The 10,201-nt window shown below is 33.0% G+C and overlaps 1 protein-coding gene across 1 annotated transcript; it reads right to left on the bottom strand.

The window, feature by feature from the left end:
• Positions 1–8,366: 8,366 nt before the first annotated feature.
• Positions 8,367–9,171, bottom strand: LOC120250160. Its single transcript, XM_039258943.1, has one exon. It carries the CDS (start codon positions 9,006–9,008, stop codon positions 8,475–8,477), a length of 534 nt encoding a protein of 177 aa, XP_039114877.1. The 5' UTR covers positions 9,009–9,171; the 3' UTR covers positions 8,367–8,474.
• Between the last annotated feature and the right edge of the window lie 1,030 nt (positions 9,172–10,201).

The raw sequence follows: 10,201 nt of genomic DNA, 5'->3' as shown, positions 1-10,201 counted from the left end.
TCTCACCTGGATTGAATCTTTTGAACTTCTATAACGCCTTCTTTCGGAGATCATGAGTGTAGAAAAATTTTGGTGATATATGTTTCGTTCTGTCACCTTTAATATAACCTCCTTGTATTTGAGAAATACAAGCATTGTTGTCTTCATAAATTACTGTAGCATTTGTTGTTACTCGATGGTAATTTGCGGGATGATCTGTATATGCCCAATCATAGATCGTAACCATTGGCATTCACGACTTGCTTCATGGAGAGCTAGAATTTCGACATGATTTGATGAAGTAGTCTGTAAGAGTTTGTTTTGTGGAACGCCATGAGATAAAGTCGTACCATTGTAAGAAAACATGTATCCGATCGAGATCGCCCTTTATGAGGGTCGAGACGGATACCCAGACGTCAATGAAAGCTCGTGAGGTTGGATGAAGATTCTTGTCGATAGAATAAACCCGGATCCGTAGTTCCTCGTAAATAATGTAGCACATCTTTTACTCCTTTCCGAGTGTCTTCGTGTCGATGTAGAAGCGTATCTTGCTAGAAGATTTACTCGCAAAAAGCTATATCTCAGTGCGGTATTATTTGCAAGGTACATTAATGCACCGATTGCACTTAAATATGGAGTTTCGGACCAAGAATGATCTCTCCTTCTTCCGGGTGGGCTGAAATGGATCTTCTCGAACATCAAGAGTTCGGACGACCATTAGGCGTACTCGAGTGGATAAGCCTTCTCCATATTGAATCTCTTCAAAGACCTTTTTCTCAGATAGGTTGATCGATGCACAAATATTCCCGAGGATAAATGCTCGATTTGTATACCTAGACGTAATTTGGTCTTTCCCAAATCTTTCATTTCAAATTCTTTTTCTCGGATATGATCTGCGAATTGCAATTTCGGGGAGGAGTACCCTACAAGATTTAAATCATCCACATATATCTGCTATCACAACAAAAACCGTTAGTATAACTTTTAATAAACACACATGGACATATACTATCATTTTGGTATCCTTCTTTTTATAAGATATTCATCGAGACGGTTATACCACATCCGTCCAGGATTGTTTTTAACCCATAAAGAGATCTACGTAATTTAATAGAGTATAAATGATGATTATTTGTAATGTTTGTTTTTCTATATCCTTCGTGGATTTTTCATATATATGTCATTTTCAAGTAATCCATACGGATATCTCTGTGACAACATCCATCAATCGCGATATCTAATTTATTACTCATCGCCATGACAATTAAAAATCGAAAAGTAATTCCATCCATTACAGGAGAATATGTCTCTTCATAATCAATTCCAGACATTTGAGAAAAACCTTGAGCAACCAGTCTTGCTTTGTATCTCATAATTTGATTATTTTCATTCCTTTTTCTAACGAACACCCATTTATAACCGACTGGTTTTATCCCTTCTGGTGTTGGCACTATCGGTCCAAACACCTCACGTTTTGATAGGGAATTTAGCTCAGCCTGGATAGCTTCTTTCCATTTTGGCCAATCATTTCTTTGTCGACATTCTTCAATAGATCGTGGCTCTGGATCATTATTAGTATTTATTTCTATATCTGTAGCCACATTGTAGATGAATATATCATTTATTTCGGTCTCATGCCGATTCAATCTTTGACCATCATCTACATAGCAAATTGAATTTTCAACATTTTCAGAAATATCATCCCCCATTGACTCTTTATTAACTTGTTCTGAGGGTTTTATAATTTCCTCTCCCTTTTCACATGGGAGATCCTTCTCTTTATTTTTCTGCTTCCTTTTTCTAGGAGCTGAATCTTTGGCACCAATTGGTCTTCCACGTTTTTGTCGTGGTTTATTTTCTACTTGATTTTTCTTTCAATGGATTCTTAGGAATCTCAATTCTTGCAGGAGCATTGGCGAGTGGTATATATGATTTGGTTACCGGTTTTGTATCGATGAATGCATCGGTATGTCATTTGCAATATTTTTGCAATTTAATGATCCTTTGAACTTCAAGTTCACATTCATTTGTCTGAGGATCATATGTATGTAATCTTGATGCATTCCAATCAATTTCTTTTGGCTCATTTTGAGTAATCATTTCTCCCCCTAATGTAGGGAAGACAGATTCATCAAAATGACAATCTGCAAATCTTGCGATAAATACATCCCCCTGTTAATGGTTCTAAATATCGTATAATTGAAGGGGAATCATAACCAACTATATATACCAAGTCTGCGTTGTGGACCCATTTTTTTGTATGATTTGGTGGTGGTATTGGCACATACATCGCACAACCAAATATTCTTATATATGAAATATCGGGGCTCTTTACCCATAACAAGTTGGTGTGGTGAATATAAATTACATGCGAGTGGGTCGGATCCAGTATTAAAAGTCTGCAGCATGCAAAAATAGCATGACCCCACGCACTTGTAGGCGGTTTCGTCCCTTAATAACATTGGATCGGGCAATAATCTGGAGTCTTTTTAATTAATGACTCCACCAACCCATTTTTGGGTATGTACATGAGCTACTTGGATGCTCAACATGTATTCCAACTCGCCATACAATAATCATAAAATGATTTTTGATGAAAAATTCACCCAAGCATTATCAAGACGAATTGTCTTTATGGGATAATCTGGAAATTGTGCTTTAAGCCCCGATAATTTGTGCCAATAACCTTGCAAATGCTACATTCCTTGTAGATGCAGTGAAACATGGGACCATCTAGTCGATGCATCGATTAAAACCGTAAAAATACCTAAATGGTCCACATGACGGATGTATTGGTCCACAAATGTCTCCTTGTATTCTTTTCTAAAAATTTAGGAGATTCACCGATCACCTTTGTTATAGAAGGTCCGGTTATTAGCTTTTCCCATCGAACATCTTTCGAACATGCATATTCATTATGTGTTAGGATTTTATAATCCTTCAGTGGGTGTCCATGAGAACTAGTAATAATCCGACGCAACATAATAGCACTCGGATGTCCCAAGTCTTTCATGCCATATTTTAAATATCTCGGGTCATTAACCTTCCCGGGTTAATACCGTATGTGATTCCATCACTTTTAATACGTGTAAAATATAATCCTGAGGATATACAGGGAAAGCTTTCAAGTACACGTTTTTGGCATGAAATAACTTGTGTAATATAAAGATATTTTTTTCCTTCCTTATCAACCGTCTCTAAATGATATCCATTGAGACGTATATCTTTAAAGCTTAAAAGGTTCCTCCTAGACTTAGGGGAATAGAGAGCATTTTTCATCTGCAAGGATGTCCCATTTGGCAACATCAATGCTGCTTCTCCAGAACCTTCAACCAGGTCTGATGACCCTGCTATTGTGGCTATACATACCTTTCTCATTGATAAGGATATAAAATATATTTTTCTTGTCAAAATAGTATGCGTTGTCCCGCAATCAATAATGCATTCATCATCAGCCATATTCTTTCTTATTTTTAAGTGATTCTTGGTAAAGATTGACAAAATGTTTAGGGGTCCTGCAAATTCTGGACCAATGACCTTCCAGGCCACAACGATAGCAGGTATCTTTCTTTGTTTCTGACCCCACCTTGTGGCTTTGTTGCTTTTGTTGATGTACATTAATTTTGCTATCGCGTGGTCCGATATTATTTCGGCCCCCACCACGACCGCGTAGTCCTCGACCACCATAATTTCCTCGTCCACCGCGGTTTTTAAAACTAGCACCGCGACCACGCCATCTTCTTTGCCCAAAATTAATTTCAGCGGCTAGGTCCGATCCGGATGGTCGAGATTGATGATTCTCGCATCAACAATTCATTGTTTTGCTCCGCCACGAGGAGACAAGAAATTAATTCGAGAATTTTTGTAAAAATTCTTTTCTCTATATTGTTGTTGTAATATAACATTTCGATCGTGAAATGTTGTAAATGTTTTTCTCGAGCATCATTCCTTCATCACATCGCTTTTCTCCACGAGAGGCAATCTTGAAACAATTTTAAATAGCTCGGAATTATATTCTTGCACGCTTTTAAAATCTTGAAACCTGAGGCTTGACCAATCATTGCGTGCTTTGGGCAAGTAGACCATTCTGAGATGTTCAAATCTCTCTTTCAGGGATAACCACAATTCCTGTGGATCCTCAATGGTCAAATATTCATTTTTCAAGCCATCATCAATATGATGCCTTATAAATATTAAGGCCTTCGCCTTATTGTCACTGGGCTCATTGTTATTAGCCTCAATAGTTTTACTCAGGTTTCTTGCTTTCAGATGGAGCTTGATATCGAGGCTCCAAGATATATAATTGCTCCCTGAGATTTGAAGGGCCTCGAATTCTCTTTTTGCAATATTTGCCATTTTCTCTTCAAAATAATAATATAGCAGGTAATTAGAACAAAGTATACAAAATAAAATACAAACCATATATACTGTTCATGTATACGGTACTGTATATACATACAGTACTATTCATGTACGGTCCTATTCATGTATATGGTTAGTATACGGTACTGTTCATACGATGCAATTATTGCAACATTGGGAATTAAAATTTGTTTGAAAGTGATTATAAGTTAAAATGGAAGAAGAAGTAAAGATAAGGGAGAGAAGAAAGTAGGGGGCCGACGAAGAAAGGCCGGCCGGAGGAGAAATCCGAAAAAAAACAGCTGCGGAGGAGGGCCGACGGGGAAGAGAGGACGGGCCGGCGGAGAAGAGAAAGGGTCGGAGGTTCGCCGGTGGAGTTTTTACCTGATTGCCGGGATCTGAGGTTTACCATGGCAGACTTGGGGAAGATTATACCAGAAGATTTGGATTTAATAGTAAACCTCATTGTAATAATAATATTATTATTTTTTTCTTGTTTATTTTTAAAAAGTAATGGTAATATTAGCCTTAGTGGTTTTAGTCATCGTATGTTTTTATGTATGCTTCTAAGAAAAACCCGAAATTATGTATTAAATAAAATGTATGGTTTGCTAGTATTATATTACTCGTCGAACCTTCTTGCATTCGAGTGTTAGAAATGGGTTCCACATATATAACATATATATTAGATAAGGTAAAGAAAATTAAAATCATATGAGCAAATTCGTGCTGATAACGTGTTAAGAATATATATCATAAATATATAGAGAGTAATAAGAATAGAGACCCAGAATATTTACCAAAAACCCTTTTCTTCTTCTTCTTCTTCCCTCTTCTTTATTTCTCTCTTTTCTTTCTCTTCTCTATATCCAATTTACAAATGAATGGGGGTATTTATAGGGTTACAAAAGTTGAATGAACGGCCAGGATTGATTTGATCCAACGGTCCAAAATACCCTGGTTGGTGGAATAGTAACAGTACCGTCGACTTCTACAGTGTTACCCGTCGTTTGCTACAGTGAAGTCGTCTGCTACAGTGATTTTCCTACAGTGCTATTGCTACAGTAGACATCCATTAAAATATTTGTTTATAACAATATATATTATTTTGCTATATTTTTATATTTCTATTTTGAGGATTAAAAAGAATGCTGCTTAGACATGGGAGCAGTACTGTTTCATTTTTTTTCATAAACTAAAACATCAAAAATGCCAAACTGAAGAGGAAAAAAAGCCTTGTAGGTCCCCACCTTAAATCAATAAATCTCTATCTAAATCTTTTTCATCTAATTTTAAAAACGAATTATGCCCAAATCATTTCATATACTATATAAATATGAAATTAAATTTTCTACAATGGACTTCGTTAATGTGCTTGAGTGCTTGTATTATATGCCAGTAATTCACAATTCATGTGACATATACAATTCAAAATGATATTAAAAAACCCTAATTAATTAAAAATATTCTAGAAGAGTCAAATGAAAAAGATTGCATGGACAAGGAAACAAAGAAATCTTCTCAGCCTAAAGAATCCAAAAACCAAGCATGAAGAAGTCACTGACTAGCAAACAAAAGACACATCCTTATCCAAACAATTGTTTAAGCATACTATATATATATATCTTTTAATATACAATCTTATTTTTATTGAATTGACTTATTTATTTATTAATTTGACAAAATAAATATACCAGAGGTGTGTACTATCAAAAATTAATTATCTAATTCATGTGCACATCCTGCAAATATGAGAATTGGATTACAAACTTGTTACTACATCTAAGAATCTTTCTGCAAATGTAAGGTTTGAATTGCAAACTCATTGCTATATTTAAAAAAAAATTTTGATATCACTATATTTAGTGTGTTTTAAAACATGAGCAATAAAAGTCTTTTGCATAACACCTTATGCAATGGGACAAGAACTACTAAATCAAAGGCTTTTAGTTGAAGAGATTTAAAAAATTGATTAATAAAACATTTCCTTACAAAAGTACAAATACAAATAATCTTTAAAGACCATCTTTCTTTTCCAATTTTTTTTTTTTAAGAACATTAGTTTTTAACTTTTTTTTTTAATGCACTAGAGAAATTGAAAGATTAGGTTTTTAATTATTCAAATATCTTCATAATAATATGATTAAAAAAAATTGGATGTAATGTACCGTGAAATTCCATGTTTTTAAAAATCAAAATTATGTACATATATAGGTAAAATCCCTGAAATAGTCCGTTTGTTACAGCTACTTTACTTTTTTTTTTTTAAGTTCTTTTATTATAAATTTCTTAATTTTATCTTTATGTTATTTCGCATGACCAAATTAAATTCAATAAAATAATAATGAGAAAATATTAAAATATTGTTAAAAATTTTCAAAAATAAAATTATTATTGAAAATTCAATAAAAATAAAAATATAAAAATATATTGTTATAAATTCAAATTTTACTAAATTATTACTTTATGTTAAATATTTTGAATATTCTAATATTCTTTTATCTTTTGGGAATTTTTAATATTTTTCTTTTGAAAAACTGTTGCCACGTTGGCATTCCCTATGGCGTTTATTACAGCTATGTAATTAATAAGATAAATGAAATATTATTCAAATATCAATGATAAATAAATTAGAACATAAATTCTTTTATGATATATAATCTATTATTGTATAATTAGACAATTTATTTAATAAATAAATATAAATATAAAAAAATTCTCCTTTTAAATTGTTATTTACTAAATTATTATTTTATGCTAATTTTTTTGAATTTTTAATAATATTTTAATAATTTCTTTTGATTTTTTTGGAAATTGTATTAGATTTTTTTATTTTTATTTATGTTTTGAATTTTTAATAATAATTTAATAATTTCGTGTTATTATTTTATGCCACATCAACAATTATAGATGAAAAAACTAGGTAATTTTTTATTGAATTTGATTTACTCAATCAAAATTATAATAAAAATCAAATTAGGAATTTATAATAAAAAAATCAAAATAACAAAATAACTATAATAAAAGGACTATCTCACAAATTTTACTATATATCTTTATATATGGGCAAGTTTGCTAAAAACAATTTTAGACATTCAAATCTATGAATGTTAATTGTTCACCATTGGATTGAAATCCAACTGTGCATACTGTTTTGGTGCATTTAAAATAAAACTACACCTTAGAGAAACTTATCAATCCATTTTTAGCCAGATACAAAAGTTGAGTTAATACTAAGCCACTGTTGATTCCTCTCTCTACCCACTTTACGGTTGTAGGAACGCCCTATAAGACTTAATCTTTATATATATATATATGTGTGTGTGTGTGTTAACATGATTTTTGAAATAATAGAGGCATGAGTTGCTTCAATAAATAATTTTAATTTGAAATTAAAAAAAAAAAAAAACACTGCCGAAGTAATTGTTAGGTTCTCTTTTTAGCTCTTCGTCTGTAATTAATTTTATATTCTATTTTATGCCGCGTTGACTTTTGAATAGTAAGGCGTCCAGACCAAAATAATAGATTCACATCTTTCCTCCCAAAACATTGGTGCATATTATTATTAATTTCTTAAAGCTTAAGAAAGCACCATTTGCATCTTTTGTTTAATTATTTAATAAGCACAATAATTTAAAACTGATTTATTCCGTAAAATCTCATCAATAAATCAATAGTAGTTTATTCCATAAGTGTTTTTAAGTATTATTCCACCATTTATATATATAGGAGCACAAATCACTATTTTATAGTATTCACTACTTCACACGAAAAGAATTCGAACTCTACAAAAATATGTTTGAAAAAGACAAAAAAAAAATTATTTAGCATTTTTAATTTTTGTTATTTTAAACCAAAAACTTAACATGGTTTTTCAAAAATTAACTAAAGTTATATTTTAAAAAGCATAAATTTATATTATCAAATAAAAAAAACTCATACAATCTATTTTCAATTAAAAAAAAAAAAAAAAGTAAAACTCTCATTCATAGTAAATCAATTGAAACACGAACTTTCAATCCCAATTGACAATCTGTACATTTCTTCATTCAAAAACCGTCCATCAAATCACAAAAAGAAATCACAACATTTACATGAAAAGGAGTAAAATGCAAAAACACTGAAATTACCATTTACTCCCTCTGAGAAGAGCTTCGCCAGAATCCGGCGCTATAGAACTTCGCCCACATCTCCTTCTCAAGCTCCACCTCCTCCTCCGACGGCGACATCGACGGCGCCGAATCAACCCCGCCGGAATCGATCAAAACCCGCCGGTGATACACCGATTCATCATCATCACTAGACCCAAAACCCCCCGCCGCCGCTTCCATCGCCATCGCCTTCTTTCTCTTCCTCTTCCTCCTTCTCCGCCTGATCGCCTGCCGGCACAACCCCGCCGGCAACCTCACCACCGCCAGAACCAATAGACTAATAAGCCCACACGGACAGCAACAGCACACCGCCGCACACTCCGCCGCCGTCCCGCCGGCGAGTTCTCCGATCCGCGCCCTATCCTTCTCTGCCACCGATCCCTCTTTCACAATCAGCGGTTGATTCCTCGCCTGCGAATCCGAGATCGGGCTGATCATCTTCGGCGACGATGGAGACATCGGAGGGCTTCGGATCATCATCATCGATGGGGACATCGGAGAGGTTGGGATCATCATCGATGGGGATCAAGAAAAGGAGAAGGTGTTCTTCTCCATCGAAGAGGACGAAGGAAGGAGGATTTGGGGGGGAGTTGGGTTGTTGTTTATATATGATCTTTGGGAAATGGTGCTGTTGAGAAACACAGAGAGAGGAAGAGAAAACGTGATTGGAAACGGCTGCAAAAGATTGACGGCCAGGATTGACTCACACAGTTGGACTTTTCTTGTTTTATCTAGAATTTTCTTTTTCCAATAATTATTAATTAATTAATTAATTAATTATAGTATAAATATTTGGCTTTAAAAAAAAAAAATTAGGTTTGACACTGTAGGACTAAATCAGTATAGTATATATATTTGGATTTTTTGTTTTAAAAAATATACAAAAAGTATTTTTTTTTTTTTCTAAAGTTTATTTGAGAGGGTTTCTGGTTTCTGCCAAAATTCTTTTGATAAACTAAAATAAATGGTTAAAAAAAGGGGAAAAAAATTCCCATTTCTGTTAAATAAACTAATCCAAAACCAAAAGTGACCTAGAAGTTTAATTTATCAGGAAAAATAAATCGAACAAACCTTTGGTTATTTCTACATTTTTTTTAAATATAGAAATATAGAACATTTTTAACAACCTATCATCTACAGTGAAATTCTAATTTTGAGGAAATTGATAGTAACAAATTGTTAATATATGGTTAAAGAATCTTATTAGATATACAAATTAAATTAGAATACATATCAATTAAATGTCAATAATATTTTTATTAAGAAATAAAATTGAGTACATGAAATTCACATTTGATATTTCTGTTTAGTTTATGGTAAAAGAATCTTATTTATTGTGTACGAGATAATATAAGAAGGAAAATAACAATGGATCCCTATGAGGTTTTTTTCATATTTTTCCGTGATGTCTCAATTTTTGATATCTCTAAAACATTCTTATTTTTCAATTTTTTTTAAAATTTGAAATAACAAATTACTCCAAACAGAGCTCCTCGCTTAGCTCCATCTCATCTAATGGTGGTAAATTTATTCTATTTGCTAGGACAAAATTAAAGACCGGTTAAGATCATACCAGTGTTGTGGTCTAAGCATGCTCTCAAGCTCTCGTGAGCAACCAAAGCTCACACCCTAACTAAGCCCAAAGTTGACACCAATGAATAGTAGAGCTCACCTTTAACTTACGGTAATATAGAAGTGTTCCATATTAA

The sequence above is a fragment of the Dioscorea cayenensis genome, chromosome 19 (assembly GCF_009730915.1).
Source record: "Dioscorea cayenensis subsp. rotundata cultivar TDr96_F1 chromosome 19, TDr96_F1_v2_PseudoChromosome.rev07_lg8_w22 25.fasta, whole genome shotgun sequence".
In the NCBI taxonomy this organism is placed as follows: Eukaryota; Viridiplantae; Streptophyta; class Magnoliopsida; order Dioscoreales; family Dioscoreaceae; genus Dioscorea; species Dioscorea cayenensis.
Note: the sequence above shows the minus strand (reverse complement) of the source record. Positions and strands in the feature narration are given on the sequence as shown.

What these genes read in the sequence shown, in the direction of transcription:
- LOC120250160 (XM_039258943.1), bottom strand. Translation starts at nt 9,008, where the DNA reads ATGATGATCCCAACCTCTCCGATGTCCCCATCGATGATGATGATCCGA.